General features: G+C 45.9%; 4 protein-coding genes across 4 annotated transcripts; 2 read left to right on the top strand and 2 right to left on the bottom strand.

Moving 5' to 3' along the window:
• Window positions 1-2601: 2601 nt before the first annotated feature.
• On the top strand, window positions 2602-3535 carry EMWEY_00008530 (hypothetical protein; the record flags this gene model as incomplete). The annotated part of the gene is made up of 3 exons (XM_013482155.1): window positions 2602-2698; window positions 3068-3100; window positions 3210-3535. The coding sequence occupies 3 exons, from the start codon at window positions 2602-2604 to the stop codon at window positions 3533-3535; spliced, it is 456 nt and encodes a 151-aa protein (XP_013337609.1).
• A 1997-nt stretch (window positions 3536-5532) lies between these two features.
• EMWEY_00008540 (hypothetical protein, conserved) lies at window positions 5533-7144 on the top strand (the record flags this gene model as incomplete). The annotated part of the gene is made up of 3 exons (XM_013482156.1): window positions 5533-5629; window positions 6033-6092; window positions 6216-7144. 3 exons carry the CDS (start codon window positions 5533-5535, stop codon window positions 7142-7144), a joined length of 1086 nt encoding a protein of 361 aa, XP_013337610.1.
• A 1565-nt stretch (window positions 7145-8709) lies between these two features.
• Window positions 8710-10681, bottom strand: EMWEY_00008550 (ran-specific GTPase-activating protein, putative; the record flags this gene model as incomplete). Its single annotated transcript, XM_013482157.1, has 4 exons — window positions 8710-8933; window positions 9222-9356; window positions 9626-9833; window positions 10574-10681. 4 exons carry the CDS (start codon window positions 10679-10681, stop codon window positions 8710-8712), a joined length of 675 nt encoding a protein of 224 aa, XP_013337611.1.
• A 1589-nt stretch (window positions 10682-12270) lies between these two features.
• On the bottom strand, window positions 12271-14957 carry EMWEY_00008560 (NAD binding domain of 6-phosphogluconate dehydrogenase, putative; the record flags this gene model as incomplete). Its single annotated transcript, XM_013482158.1, has 9 exons — window positions 12271-12413; window positions 12615-12742; window positions 13009-13087; window positions 13203-13265; window positions 13474-13602; window positions 13883-13918; window positions 14202-14335; window positions 14676-14754; window positions 14918-14957. The coding sequence occupies 9 exons, from the start codon at window positions 14955-14957 to the stop codon at window positions 12271-12273; spliced, it is 831 nt and encodes a 276-aa protein (XP_013337612.1).
• Between the last annotated feature and the right edge of the window lie 248 nt (window positions 14958-15205).

A 15205-nucleotide genomic window follows, 5' to 3' on the forward strand; every position in this document is an offset into this window, starting at 1 on the left:
GGTATGCTCATCCATGTCTGCCGCCCATGAGTATTGGATAATAAGCGGCTATATTTAGGATATTTTTGCAGGGCTTCATTATTGCCAAACCGACGAAGACGACACTCGCGCTTACAATCAGTCAGTTTGCAATGCTTGTTACCTCTGGGGGCGCCAGCCTTCACTAGCGCAAAAATGCTTCTCCGCATTCGCGCCATACGCAGCTCAGCACGTTAGTACCATAGTCTGGATACTCACTTGCGCCAGTCCCACCCTTACACTCGCAATTTCCACAACTACGACACTGTATGGGGCGTACTGCTTGCCCCCTCGGTCCAAAACACCCTGCCCGCTCACCCTGCCCGCTCCGTAGTGGAGACCTGGGCAGGAAAACGAAAGAAAGAGTGTTCCCGAGTAACGGTAGTCGTATCAATCCTGTAAAGATGCATTTCAAGAACAGATATCCCATTAATGGAAACAAATCAAACATCACCAACGAAGCACCCCGTGTCATTCGCTATATGTTGCATGCAAATGTCAGACTGGATATCCTGTGGGACAGAAGTCAAATGCGCTCAAGAGGGGTGCAGCAGACTAAGACGGTCTTCATGACATATGTTAGGGTGCATGGCGTGTGACTTCTGCGTCTCTCTGCCTTCGATTGTTCCTGTCATCTCACGTAATCAGCCATCGATGCCCATCTACCTTAACTGTTGCAAGAAGAAAAACACAACATCAAATGAAAAAGAACCAGCTCCCTGCCGGTCTTTCTTTGCTTAAGAGTTGCTGTTTTTGAATGCTCTTGGGAGAAGACCGGCGAATTTCCCATCTTCTCTCCTGTACTGCATCTGCTTTTTCGGATTCGTGTTACTTGTTTCTAAACAGCGCACTAGGTGAAAATTCCCCTCCACCAGGGATCTATGAACGAAGTTGTTCCCAGCCGCCACTTGGGTTTAGTGAGCAAATGCAGACAACTCACTTTGAAATCAATAAGGGGAAGATATATTTCATCCGTATCTCTATACATTTCAGGGGGAAGCTGCGCATGCAACTCTAAAATAGGACGAGAAGCCTCAATGGGGCTTCTCAACAGTAAATTAGACTCCAGGTCAATCGGGCCCTATTGATTTTCACCGGTATTACATTGTTTTGATTTGTCAAATCTTTTCTACTTAACCGCTTTGCAGCAGAAAGGGGCCTGGAGGGCTAAACAACACCACCACCAGAGCCCAAAGTAGAGAGTCAAGGACCCTTCAATTGTCAGACCAGCAACACCACCCACAATTGTGGCGTCGTCATCAACGGCAGCAAGCCAATCATAGCCCATATCAGCAGCTCCAACTAGACTATCGCCACCCAAAACGAAAAGCAACGCCGACGTAACTACGAAGAGGGCCACAGGAGGAAATACAAGTGCAGAGGCATCTGGAATTAAATAATCTAGAGCGCCTTCCCATGAATAAGGTCTAGTGGGTACAGCGTTTGGACAAACTATGGGTGTGTGCCACTTTGAATGAACAGTGAGGAAATAACCTGGCAAAAGAAATTTTTGCAGAAGGTCGAACTTCTCAGTGCTTCAAGCGCAAGAAAATCAGACGAAAATATCGGTGGTTCTTATCTAGCAACAGGTTTCATTGCAATTTTCAGCTAAAACTCAGCTGTTAGAGCTATGGCGGCAGGAACGTAGAGGGTCAAACTAGAATGAGTGACTGTTGCGATCTTTAATAATGCTCAATAGTTTTGTAGGCTTAAGAAAGAACGATATTCGCCGTTAGAAGAAATCTGTGGATGCTGCGTGCCCCCTCTCAATTGCGACGACGGATGAAGTCTGTGGCTACCTCTGGGTCTGGTGGAAAGGAAGCCAGCTTCTCAGCAGTTGAATAAGGACGTCAAGAGCAATGATTAGCAATGGAAGTTATTATAGATACTAGCTCCGCTATGTATATATTAGTATACGTATATAAAATGTGATATGTTTTATCTGTGAATTGTATAGGTCGTAAATACGTCCCATGTAATGCTTGTACTAGGTGATAACTATTATCTGCATTACACATGTTAGTGGGGGAAGAAGCTCAAACAATCTTTTGCCCTCGGAGTCTCAACCCTGTAGTGGTTTACGGCAGCGACGGTTCAGACGCTTGCGAAACCGAAATCCTTGTGAGAAGATCACAAGGAGTTTGTCTTCCTGTTTATCGCTTAAGGACCAACCGTATTCGCCTATTTGCACATAAGAGTCAGCGTGAAGTCATTCACAATCTATCAGCGGTACGGGGAGAGACAGCGGCACCGCCGACTGCTCGGACAAAACTTTGCATTAGTGCACGTTTAAGCGCGATCATCTTTTAGAATTGGGCTTTAGAACTCAATTTCATCTGTTTCGTTAGAGAAAAACGACTTTTGCGGGTAATTATTCTGCACATATGCTCCTGGTGGTTGACTGTCTGTTGGCTACATGTGGATCCTAAACTGGCTGCCACAGGCGACGACCGACAGTGAGGCTCAGAGTCTTTTGCGCGAGCAATCCATGTAGGAATTCCATTATGGCTTAAGCGTCAGTATTTCATTTTCTCGCATGCCCAGTTTTTCTTAACAACATTTCATTGTTTTGCATGGCCGAAAATGGGGTTCCTCAAGGTTTTGGCACTTCTCTCAGCAAGCGCTCTGTTTGCCTTGGATTCGTCAGCCAGCATATCCCTTCAGGAACAGCTCGGCACCGGTGAGCTTCTAATTTTTTTTTTGAACTCTAGAGGCAATCAGAGGCCAAAGACCTCTTCGTGATTCCACAGTCAGCTCTCCCTGCATAAGCAGAAGACAAATGGAGATAGAGGAGGGCACAAAGAAATGCTGCGCGTGCTGCACTCCCCAGCAGCCCACAATAGCGTTCATACATAGCTCTGATCCTTCCCATGGCACATTATCTTCTTCCCTTCCTCCTTATTTCAACTCGTTTTATACAGAAAAGAGTCGTTTTGGTGCAGTGAATGAAGCGCACATCACCCACAAAAGTTTCCCACCCCAGCAGTCGCATATGTGACTTCGTAAGCCGTCGCTTGCCCATTGGTGGCTTGGTGTGTGCTGCTCGCAGGTGAAAATGTGCAGCCCAAGATAGATGCTGGAGGTACTAAACCACAACCCAACGATAAGTATCAAGCACAGCAAAAAATGTAAGGACACTCACATCAGCGACGGTTCATTTGCCTTCACAACTGTGTTGCTTGGGTACGTAGGCGACGCCATTGTGAATGAAGCTGATGTCCCAAAAGTAGATGATCTGGAAAAACCAGAGGAGGCAGAAGATATTCAGGGGTCACCCCTTGACGTTGCTCTTCTACAGGAAGGCGAACTAGGTGCTGCCGGCGCAGATAGTCAAAGCAGCAGCAGCTCATCCACAACAACCACGACGAAAGCAACTTCAACAGGAACAACAGCAGTAACTACAACAACAACAGAAACAACTAATGTGGAAGTTCTTAGGCCGTCGGCTGCGTCTTCGTCCGTCGCAAACCTCACGGCGGCTGCCTCTGCTGTTATTTTGAGTTTCTTATACTGCTGAATTAAGAAAACGTCCAGAGTACGGATGAAAAACCTCTGCTGCATCTAATTTTATATCTTGTCAGGCATAAAATCTCCTGCAGTGCCTGCAACAGCATATTTGCTGTTGATAACCGCCCTTCGCCCTTCTTCCACCCCTCCAGAACCTTTTTTCTCCTCCAAAGTCGCAGTGCCTAGCACTTCCTGCTGATAGAACTGATGCACCTTTTTCATCAGCTTGCCGCATCAACAAATACTTTTTAAACCATACTACCATCATACTATTAGGCTGAATTGTGGAAAAGGCTAGTACAAGCTTATCTGCTATTTCATCACATCTCTGCTTCACCAATGTGCCTAGGTGTTATTAATACAGAGTTTCTTTTTTTTTTTAGTTTCGTCTGAAATATCCCTATTTGCAACAAGACTCATTTCTAGTCTATCCACTGGTTCACCATCACCTGCCTTGACCCAGCTCTCGTAGCAACTATCACCGCGAACTCCTTTTGTGCTTTAATACTGTTCACTCTCTTCAGTGATGAAATACGGACAAGAAGTCACTTCAGATACAAAATAAGCTTTTCGTATGGGATTTAGCTCATAGCATTCGCCGAAGGATCACCACCAGAATGCAACAATAAACATAAGAGCCAGCCAACTACGTTATGAATGTCTGTTTAAACGTAAAGGGTGCAATAAAATGAATCTATTATAATGGGGCTATACACCCGATATAATTTGGAAATACACCTCTCTTCATCACTGTCATCAAGAGCTCCGTAGGATAGCTTCTACGCAAGTGGAAACGATACTTTTGGCGCTTTTCTATGCTTGCTATTTTGTTTACCCTGTGTCCAGTGCAGTATCCAAGGGAGTTCATAAATATTCAACGCTATATTCCGCTGGCATCCACCCACAACTATAGGAAGCAGCGTTTCGCATCATTTGTCGGATGGAGCAATGCAGAGTGGGGACTGCCAAGTGCCAAAGGGAACGCAAGATGGGTTGTTTACAACGGAAAATACAAGTTTCTGCACAATTAGAAAAAGTGTTTGGAAAAAAAAGTGACGACGGACTTACAAGAACGCAAAGCATGTTCGTGGAAATCGATAGACACACGCTAGGGGAATTAAGCCTTATTCCTAACAGCGCTTGAGCAACCATTTGAAATTGAAATTGAAGCGGTCCCTACAATTTTTGATGCTTCTACGGGACTTTTTTGTTGGTTTTTTAGCTTATGAGCTTAAGAGGTGCGAATTTGCACACGGCCAAGTTCCAACCGGCGTGTTTCTGTGGCCGGTGCAGTGGCAACTTCTCCCTGTATGAGAAGCAATTTTTGTGGGTTTCTTTGCTAAACGTTGAATTAAAACATTAAACGTCCACAAAATATTGAAATGCTTACTTAAAAGTATGGTATTCCCCTCAAAAATGCTGCAGTTACAACCCGTCACGCCCACCAACCGGAGGCTGGGCCTCACACGCTTATCAGAGGTGGGGGGGACTTCTGAGGCTAATGGGGACCAGTAAGGCTTTGAACCCCTTGTACAGGCGCTCGTTACCAGCAGCAAAGCAATATATATACTTAATAAATAAAAATTAAAAAAAAACTATACGTATGCATGCATACATAAATCTATGTGTACGCCCAAAGGTGATTGAATAAATCAATGCGGATTGGCAACACAGTGGGGCGAATGGGGACGCTGAGACCTTGGGAAATTTCCGAATTTGAGGATTATTCCTTCTTTGGTCATTTCGTTACACCTGGTTTGTTGGTTTGTTTTATTTGTGTTCTATTTTGAACCTGCTTTGATTACTTTCCCTTTTTTTGGCACACCCCGTTCGTTACTGCTGGGCCCCTACGGCTGCTAGCTGGCCCCTCGTGGCCAACGTGGAGACGCCCGGCGTTCCCCCTGTTTCGTGCGACTGTTCGCTCCCTCACCATTCATATTCGTCGTCTTTTTTTACCCTGGTATATTGTTTCCCTTCTAAGTTTTTGTCATTTTCCCACCACCAGCAATGGGAGTCCTGAAGGTGTTTGCCGTTATCTCAGCTAGCGCCTTGTGCGCTTTGGACGCCGAGGCAAAATTGCCACTTTCCGGAGCCCTCCAATCAGGTGCGTTTTTTGCATTTGTGTGTTCCTACATTAAATGGTGGGAACGCATAAAAACGGTTTTTTTTCTAACCGCCCCCGCTGGGCGCTCCTAGAAGGGCAACGGAAAACAAACAGAAACCGATGCCTCCAACATCGAAAGCCTGGCGTTCCCACCCCATATTTTGTTCAAATTCAAATTTATTTTGTTTCAAATAAACACAGAGAGCATTTAGAGCCATTTCAACCATTGTTTTCAAAGGTCGCAAAGGTGCCGACCAGGAGATTGCGTGATTGAAGAGTTGCTGTTTGCGGACCTCTGCAATCCTTTGCATCGAACGAACACCTAGCACAGAGAAGCGACTAACGCATCTCAATTAAATCGTTTTTTCATTTTTCACTGACTTCTTTGTGTGCTGTTGCTCAGAAGGGGCCAGCAAGCCCCCCAGCGGCCCAGGAGGCATCGCTGCACAGGGCAACTCTGAGGGTAAGTGAATTCAATAAAATAGGGAGAATATAGAGCAGCCGAGTAATTTACAAGATAACCTGCAGAAACGTAGCGGCAACAGCATATGATTTTGGAATTTTTGTGGGTTTTTTTTGAATGCAGCCAATCCTCTACCCCCAGCTGAAACCTCTGATATAGACTTTGAGTCTGAGACAGATGATGGCTCCTCCTCTATTGACGAGTCAAGCGAGGTTGTTCCTGCCCCGGTTCCTGCAACAACTGTTTCTGTTTCTCCTTCTTCTCCCCCTGTTTCGCAGCCTGCTCCTACTAAGCCAGCGGTAGCAGAGGGCGTTGCTCCTGGTGCATCTGTTCCTTCTGTTGCTCCTCGTGCTTCTCCTGCTTCTGCTACTCCTTCTACTCGTGGTGCTCCTGCTTCTGCTACTCCCTCTACTCGTGCTGCTCCTGCTTCCGCCACTCCTTCTACTCGTGCTGCTCCTGCTTCTGCTACTCCTTCTACTCGTGGTGCTTCTGCTACTCCTTCTACTCGTGGTGCTCCCGCCCCTGCTACTCCTTCTACTCGTGCTGCTCCCGCCCCTGCTACTCCTTCTACTCGTGGTGCTTCTACTCGTGGTGCACCTGCTACTACTACTTCTGCCCCTGCTACCCGTACTGCTCCCGCTCCTGTTCCCACCCCTGCACCTGCTACTACTCCTGCCCCTGCTGCTACATCCGTTTCTACACCTGCTCCTGTCGCTGCCCCTGCCTCTATTTCTACCCCGGCTCCCGCACCTGTTGCTCTTGCTGAAACCACGGTTCCTGCTGCTCCTAAGGCAGAACCTGCTCTCCTTAGCGAATCCGAGATTACCGAAAAGAAAGAAGAATCTCGCAGCTCCATCCAGGAATCCACAACCCCATCCGCCATGCTAGCCAGCGTCACCAGTGCAGCGGGCGCTGGGGGCCGTAGTTCAGACCCAACAACAACCACAAGCACAACCCAAGCACCACTTAAGAAGGGCAGCGCTACCTCTCCGTCTGCTTTCGGGGTGATGACCGCGGTTTCGGCAGTTGTTGTGGGTTTCTTGCTGTTCTGAAAGGAATCGCCAATGAGATCCACAAAGCAGCAGCAGGAGGTGCACTAAGTTCTGTTCAATGCTGGGATCTCGCATCCTCTATGTTTGTTTTCTTTTTCGTAGCTTTCCCGAAAGCTGTCACTTGTTTCCCTTCCCCAATGCAATACGAGCTAGCTTAGTGTATACCCTGCAGACACAGGTTCTGCTGCGCTCTCTTTGAAGAAGTGCAGAATGCACATCAGCCACTAATCATCATTGAATTATTTGTCATCCAATGAATGAAGACTTTTTATTCTGCACAACTCAAGGGAGCTGCGCAGCCACGCTGCAAGCAATTCCTGTTAATATAGTCACCTCCCCATTTCCAGTAAATGGAAGGTTATTTTGTGGATATACACACCACAAGTAGTCGCATATGATATTTTTAGTGAAAAAGAATAGACGCGTCTTCAACAATAAGAGAAACAAATAAGCATACACACTGTATTCCTATCTGCTTGCTTACGCTTGCGACACAGTGACTTGGTGATGCTCAATAAATCACAAACAATGCCTACTAATTGGCTTACACGTAGGGTAGTATGTAATCTAGCTACGAAGACAGTCAAAGCGTATCTAACGAGGTGCAGCTCCTCTAGAGAAACGAGGAATGTTCTTCCTGCATGCCTCTTTGTATGTAGTATAGTTGATCTGCAAACTCAAATGGCATTTGTTGGTTTCCTACAAATGGTTAATCGTGTGGTTTCATCAAAAGTTGTACATACAGCTGAAGGCCGCAATGCGGAGATGCCTATTATTATGCACAAGTACGGATCATAAGACTAAAGGCATGAAGGCATGCCGAAGAAGAAAATGCAACAAAACTAAGTGGCTGCAGGGGATGCATAGTCATAGATTAATTCATTTCCGCCTGTCTGCATTCGTGAATGTGAATTAAAATAAAAGCATATATATATTATATATATTATATATATAATCACAAATTTCCCCATTTTATGAATGCTATCATCTATTAATGCGTCAACTTTGGGTGTTCTATTGATTGTTATTATAACGCAAGGAAGAAAGACAAGGAAGAATCGGTGATGGTGTGGTGTGATCTTTTCTTCTTTTGTTTGTTTGAAGTACACTTTTTGCAAATGACGGTTTGTATTGCATTAGATAGATAACACAACAGGACAGACACTCTCGGGCACCTCCTCCTACCCGCTGTCAGTATCCAGCAAAGCCAAAACCCTCTCTTATGCCTCCCTCATAAGAACCCCATTTCCTCCTTCTGTTCTCCTATCTAGGGTTCACCAAACAGCGCATGCTGCGATCAAAGAGAGACGCGAAAAGGCATTCAACCCTCCCTGCGTGGAGTTCTCTATGAATAGGTACTCTATTGCAACAACGAGAATACATATACATATATAGGTATGGATTTATGCATGATTTTTATATACATATATGTATGTGTACAGGCATGCATGTATATGCATACAGGTAGGTATACATGCAAATACATGAATGCCTGTGTACTCCATATAATGGAATAACCACAGTAATACGCAAAACGAAGTGTCAACACGGTTTCTGCAGAGTCATCAGGCTTTTTCCTTGTCTTTTGACTCTTCAGATGTTTCGGTCTTCCCGGCTTCTGTTGATTTGCTTTCTTTGTCGGCCTTTTCTGCATCCTTCTCCGTCTTTTCGTCGCTACCTTCTTTCTTTTCAGCTTTCTCCCCCTCCTTGCTGCCACTCTCCTCAATACCAAATAACTTTGCGTTTATTGTCGCCGCCTCCTCGAACTTCTCTTTAAACTCCTTGGCCTCTGAAGAAAGCAAACTAACACAAAATCCATTTTCTTATGTGCCAGTCTGTGTTTGTATATGCGTGCGTGCTGCGGTGTCCGTACACCTCGGCGGCAGTAACCTGCGTGCTCCTTCTCAATTTCTGTGTTTCGTCAAACATGAAACTGGAGGTAATGGCGGAGCATGTCTAGTTGAGTCGTTGCTTCTTTTCTTTTCCCTCTGTTTCTCATTCGCTGCTGCTGCTGCTTCCTCTACCTTGTCTATTCTTCCTGTTTTGTCGTGTGCTTATTTCGTTATCGTCAGCTTACGTTCAACTTGGCCAAACTTGAGGGCAAACTGCTCATTCTTCAATTCCCCCTCCGCGAAATCCATAACTGTCCACACCCATATCTTCTCCGAACTGACATTGGGGGTCAATTTGCAGTAGACGTCTGTCGCAACAACTGCAGCAAACGAAAGAAGAAAACAACAGGCAAATGCCAATTCACATTCATACAAAACCAAAATGAAAGTATAAACATGAGACAAACACCGACAAAGAATATCAAAAAAACTGATAGGGTTTCTGCAGGTGCATCATGCAACTTCCGCTATGCCTATCAGCACTAAGGCGTATTTGAAACAATATTGCTGCCTGCAGCAACACAGCGTGCTGCCCCAACAAAGCTTGCTGCATGTTTCCCCATGTATACATGCAAGTAAGCTTGCGCACCGTAGTGGTTGGCTACGATCTTGAGTGTCTTTTCCTGTCTCAACAGGAAGCGGATCTTCTTTGTTTCCTTATGCTGTAGCAACTTTGCCTCCCCCAGACCCCTCTCCTTCCATTCGCTACCAGCCCATCTGTATAACTTAGAACGGCATTTCCAAAAGGTTTCTTCATCCTCTTCTCCTGTCTCAACCTTCACTTCATGAACTTCAACCTGAAGCATGCATGCAACAAGACAAACAAGGAGAAAAGGCTGTCCTTAGGAGGAAATATGTTATATAACACCAGAAAGTGCATGTAGCAGACACAATGCATGCATGCAAATAAATAATTACATATATAATGCATGCTTTCTTTGCATAGACGCATATATTCTTTAGCCCCATCGCCGCAGATAAACAGAGGCTACAGTAATTGCGGTACATGTCCTTAATGTACTGCTGAATTATACATGCACCGGTGCCTCATTCAACCTTTGAAGTAATACGAACCCCAAGGGGAAAGGAGAGAAAGACAGAAAACAGATACACACGACGACACAAAAATACAAGAGAAGCCGTAAGCGGCAGCAGCCCTCTGCTGCATGCCACACCGCTACAGCAATCGCCTCGATAAAATAAAAGGAAAAAAGGAAATAAAGAAGAAAAAAGCTCAGATGAAGAGAAACGGAAAGACTTATTAGTAGCAATGAGGATATCAGCAGCAAGGAAGCTGCTCCACACCAAGGATGCAAATACAGGAGGAAATGTTTGCTATGGGGAGTTATGCATTTCTCTTGGATATATGTGTTGCAGCAGCAACAAAGATGCATTAATAGGGGCCCTTCTCTGGGGCCCCTGAGTCGTAAGGGCTGCAAGGCAGCTTTGGGAGGTGAAGGAGGTCGAAGAGTGTGGCGTGGGGTGGTGTTGTGAATCATGGATTAGGGTTTAGGGCTTAGGGTTTGGGGTTTCGTACTTCTGGACGAGTCCAGTTTCCTTCTGTAACTTCTTGTTCAAGATTGGCCACGTCGTCCTCCTCGTTGTTGGGGGCGGCAGGCGCAGCGCACTCCTCTTTGTCTGCCATTTTGTACAGTCTTTAGGGTTTAGGGTTTAGGGTTTACAGTCTAAAGTATAGAAAGAAGAAGAAGAAAATGCAACAAAGGAGATGCAACAATATAGCGAAAACCCCTACACTCTCGCAGCCCCGACTCTTCTCCCTTCGCCGCACTCTCTTCTCTCTTCTTCTCTCCTGCTGCATGCATGCAAAAGAAAGAGCAGCTGTGGGCCTTCAGCCTTTAATGCATATTTATTGCCTTTTTTAATAACATTTTAATTAAAAGATATTAAAGAGTATTATTTTTACATTAAATAGGGCAGTTGGGGATAACTTTGCTTTAGACGACAACCGAATTCTATGGTTCAGGGTTTAGGGTTTACAGGTGCCTAGGGTTTAGGGTTTCCGAGGGTTTAGGGTCTAGGGTTTAGCTGCACTCCTTGAAACCCTCTCGTATAGCAAAGGCTTATCAGCTTTAATGCTGAAATCAACCCCATTAGTTGACAGCACTAGCAGCAAATAAGAAATAAGACACACCCTAAACCTTAGTTTATTTCCCCTTCGTTTCTATGTTTTTCTTTGCTATGAACACGGAATAAACATTCCTTTCTTTGCCCAATTTTGCCTTTGTTTCCTTAAGGGGAATTAGGGTTTAGGGTTTAGGGTTTAGGAAGGCAGGAGGACCTTCCTTCGTTGGGGGCAGAGAGGACGATGATACGCAGGTGGAGTAGGAGGTGACAACAGGTGTTGTTTCTTAGAGGGTTAGGGTTTAGGGTTTAGGGTTTAGACTCTTTCAGTGTTTTTAAGGGCGTATCTAACAACTGTTTGCCGTGTTTTAGCCGGCAAAAATTGTTTAAGCCCTTCACGCCTAAACCCTGAGGGTGTAGGGTTTAGGGTTTAGACTCACTTTCTCCTGTGCATGCAGCACAATTGATAAAAGCCCCTTTTCTTGTCTAGATAAAAATAATGAGCAAAAAGTTGGCATATGTCGTATATTTCAATATCTGCATTATTATTAAACATTTTTTGCCATAAGAGAGGGGATGTCCGCCTAGCTAGGGTTTAGGGTTTAGGGTTTCCTTAACTAACACCCTCCTCATTAACTGAGCCCACAACGACAAAATGTAAAAAGCAAATAAAGAAATAGAGAGAAGAAAGAGTATATACATCTAAACAGGTTCAGGGAAAGAAAAAGATAATTGCTGCAAGTAGCAGCACGGGGAAAAGGAAGTATATCTCTTGCTGCTGCATGATGCAGCAGCAAGAGATAGAAAAAAACAGGCCCTTCTCCCGGTTTATAGACACCCAGTTGCAGCAGCAAACGCCTTGACTCAACTCGTTTGCTGCTGCAGCTTCTAATGATATTTGCTTCTTCTTAAGAGGCAAACCTGCGCCAGCTGCAGCAATTAGCGCTGCAGCAGCAGCAGCGACTACTGCAGCAGCAGCAGCAAAAAGCAAAGCTAAATGTGGCAACAAATCTTGCTGCATCAGCAGCAGCAGCAGGAAATACCACAGTGCTGCTGGAGGAATACCAGCTGGAGCCAGGTACAGCGCACGACTGGAGCAGCAGCAACAGCTGTTGGTGCTGCTGCTGCTGCAACAACAGCAGCAGCAGGACTTTAATTGAGTTGTCCTACAACATCCTCTATAGATTTATTTTGTGCATTAATATTATTTAACGCGATCTTTAATGCATGCACTCCTAAGGATCCTCCTCCTTGTGCCTCTAATGCCTGATACAGCTGCAGCGCCAACCCTAAACCTGAATCACACATAAACCCTAAACCCTAAACCCTAAACCCTAGTCCCTAGGTCATATAGGTTGGGGACAAAACTTGCAGAGCACAAGAACACCTAAACACCTTCAAAAGTGCATGCGCAGAAATTCAATCCATGTCCGCGTGCTGCGGCTATTAGGAACCTAGGGTTTAGGGTTTAGGGTCTAGGGTTTAGGGTTTAGGACCTGGTAGAGCCAGTTTTAATCTTGCTGCCTCATTTAAAGCCAATCGTAAATCCTTAACTAAATGACGAACAAAAAAACCCGGACGAAAGTCGCCGTCGCGGATGCGGGGTCCGTAGGTAGACACCGACCTAAACCACAAACCCTAAACCCTAAACCCTAAACCCTAAACCCTAAACCCTAAGTTTAGGAAGCCAATTGCATCTGCAGCCTAGAGATGTGAGCGAACAATAAATGGTAAGGAGGATATGAACAAACCCTAAACCCTAATGCCTAAACGTTAAACAACAGGAAACCGTGCTGTACTCCCGTTACCGATGTGGCTGCCTTGCTGCTGCTGTTGTTGCTGCTGCAGCTGCAGCTGCTGCTGTTGCTGTTAATGTTCAGTTGGACTCACCAGCTCGCTGCTCCTCCTCCAGAAAGAACTGCAAGAGTCTTCTCAATGTCGAGCCCAGCCCGTTCGGCGAAGAGAAGACCTGAGCCACAAACCCTAAACCCTAAACCCTTAGCCGTAAACCCTCAATCCGAGGTATACCAATTAGGGTTTAGGGTTTAGGGTTTAGGCTACACTGTAGCAAACAGACAACCGACCTTCCGCCAGGCCGACGAGGTTTGTACATAGGGTAATCTGGTTGCAGAGTTTCATCCTCTGGCCTGCACACACACCCTAAACCCTAAACACCAAACCCTAAACCCTAAACCCTAAACCCCAAACTCCAAACCACTGGGACCGAGACTGAAACTCTGGTCTGCGACTTCCCAAGTACTGAGTGCTTCACCCGCCTTTCCTAAACCCTAAACCCTAAACCCTAATAAACCCAAAACCCTAGTAAACCCTAAACCCTAAACCCTAAACCCTTACCTGATCCTGCAGGCCCTGCATGAATGATATTTGTTCCTACTGCCTCAAAAAGGGGGCGAAGATTCTCAAATGTTTTTGCGTCTCCGCCAGCCATCACTGTGAGCGTCCCATTCCTTGCCCCCACATCTCCTACACACACAAACCCTAAACCCTAAACCCTAAACCCTAAACCCTAATAACTAAATCCTAAATTCTGGTAATTCAGATTTCTTCCCGGATTTCGAGCGTTTTGCGGTCCATTTTTACCGGTTATAGGGTTTAGGGTTTAGCTTCTAGGGTTTAGGGTTTAGGGTTTACGTGCCTCCAGTAACTGGTGCATCAACTGCTGCAACCCCCTTTTCCTTGAGGTGTACGTACACCTCCTCTGCTAAGGAAGCAGAAGATGTTGTAAAATCAACAAAATAAGAACCGGGAGAAAGACGAGAAGATACACCACCGGGACCCACTGCACATACACGTAAACCCTAAACCCTAAACCCTAAACCCTAAACCCTAAATCCTAAACCCTAAACCCTTAGAAACAGCGCAATAAGACAACAAATAAAGGGAGGAAGAAGCAAAAAGCAAAACTTTCATAAGAACAAACATCCATAGACAATCAGACAACGACAAAGCACTGCTGCTGCTGCAGCTGTTGCTGCTGCAACTGTTGCTGCAGCATCTGTTGCTGCTGCTGTGGTGGTGCAGCAGCGCATCGTTGAGGGTTTAGGGTTTTGGGGTGTACGTACAGATGAGTTGTTGAACATCATCAGGTGTCCCCACCATAATACAAAGAACATCTACTGCTGCTGCTACTTCTGCTGCAGTAGCAGCAACAGCAGCACCTAGCTGCTGCAGCGCAGCAGCTTTGCTGGCGGTACGGCTGCAGACACAACAGCAGCAACAAACAGCAAGCCAATCATCGTCTGCTGCTGCTGCTGCTGCAAAGACTGCTGCGGATTCACCTAAGCATGCTGCAGCAGGTACTGTTGCACGGACTGATAGCGTTGCTGCTGCTGCTGCTGCTGCGGCCACAACAGCCCTTGACGATGTTGTTGTTGCTGCTGCTGCTGCCCTCAAGACAGGAAAGGCAAGCCTTTTCTACCCTCAGAGTAACACAGCAGAAGCAGCAACAGGAGCAACAGCAGCAACAGCAAGGGCAGCAGCAGCAGCAACAGCAGCAACAGCAGCAACAGCAGCAGCAGCAGCAGCAAGATACTGACTTGTACACTGTTAGAGAAAATCCTTTCTTCAAGATATTTTCGCACATCGGTCGGCCCATCACACCCGTCCCTATCCAGCCTAAAGCCGCAAACCCTAAACCCTAAACCCTAAACCCTAAACCCTCATGTCTTGCTTGGGGGGTATGTGTAAGGAGTTAGACACTCTGTATATATCAGCAGTAATTCTGCGGTGTACGTACACTTCAGAGGAGGCAGCAAAAAAAAAGGAGTAAAAAACTAACCGATCCTAGTCTTCCCCGGTATAACCTCGATGGAACTCATGTTGCTGCTGCTGCTGTTGCTGCTGCTGCTGCTGTTGCTGCTGCTCTCAATTGGAAATAAACGTAAATTTTCTCCTCTTTCTTAAAAATAAATAAAAAGACAATTTTGTCGCTAGAAAAAAGGGGGGAATTAACGCATCCAGCAGCAGGGACCTCTCCCGCTGCTGCTGCTGCTGCTGCTGCAGCTGCTGCTGCTGCTGCTGCTGAGGGCTGCAAGATCTCCAGCAGCAGCAGCAGCAGCAGCAGCAG

Source organism: Eimeria maxima, genomic scaffold (assembly GCF_000499605.1).
Source record: "Eimeria maxima Weybridge genomic scaffold, Emw_scaff53, whole genome shotgun sequence".
NCBI lineage: Eukaryota > Apicomplexa > Conoidasida > Eucoccidiorida > Eimeriidae > Eimeria > Eimeria maxima.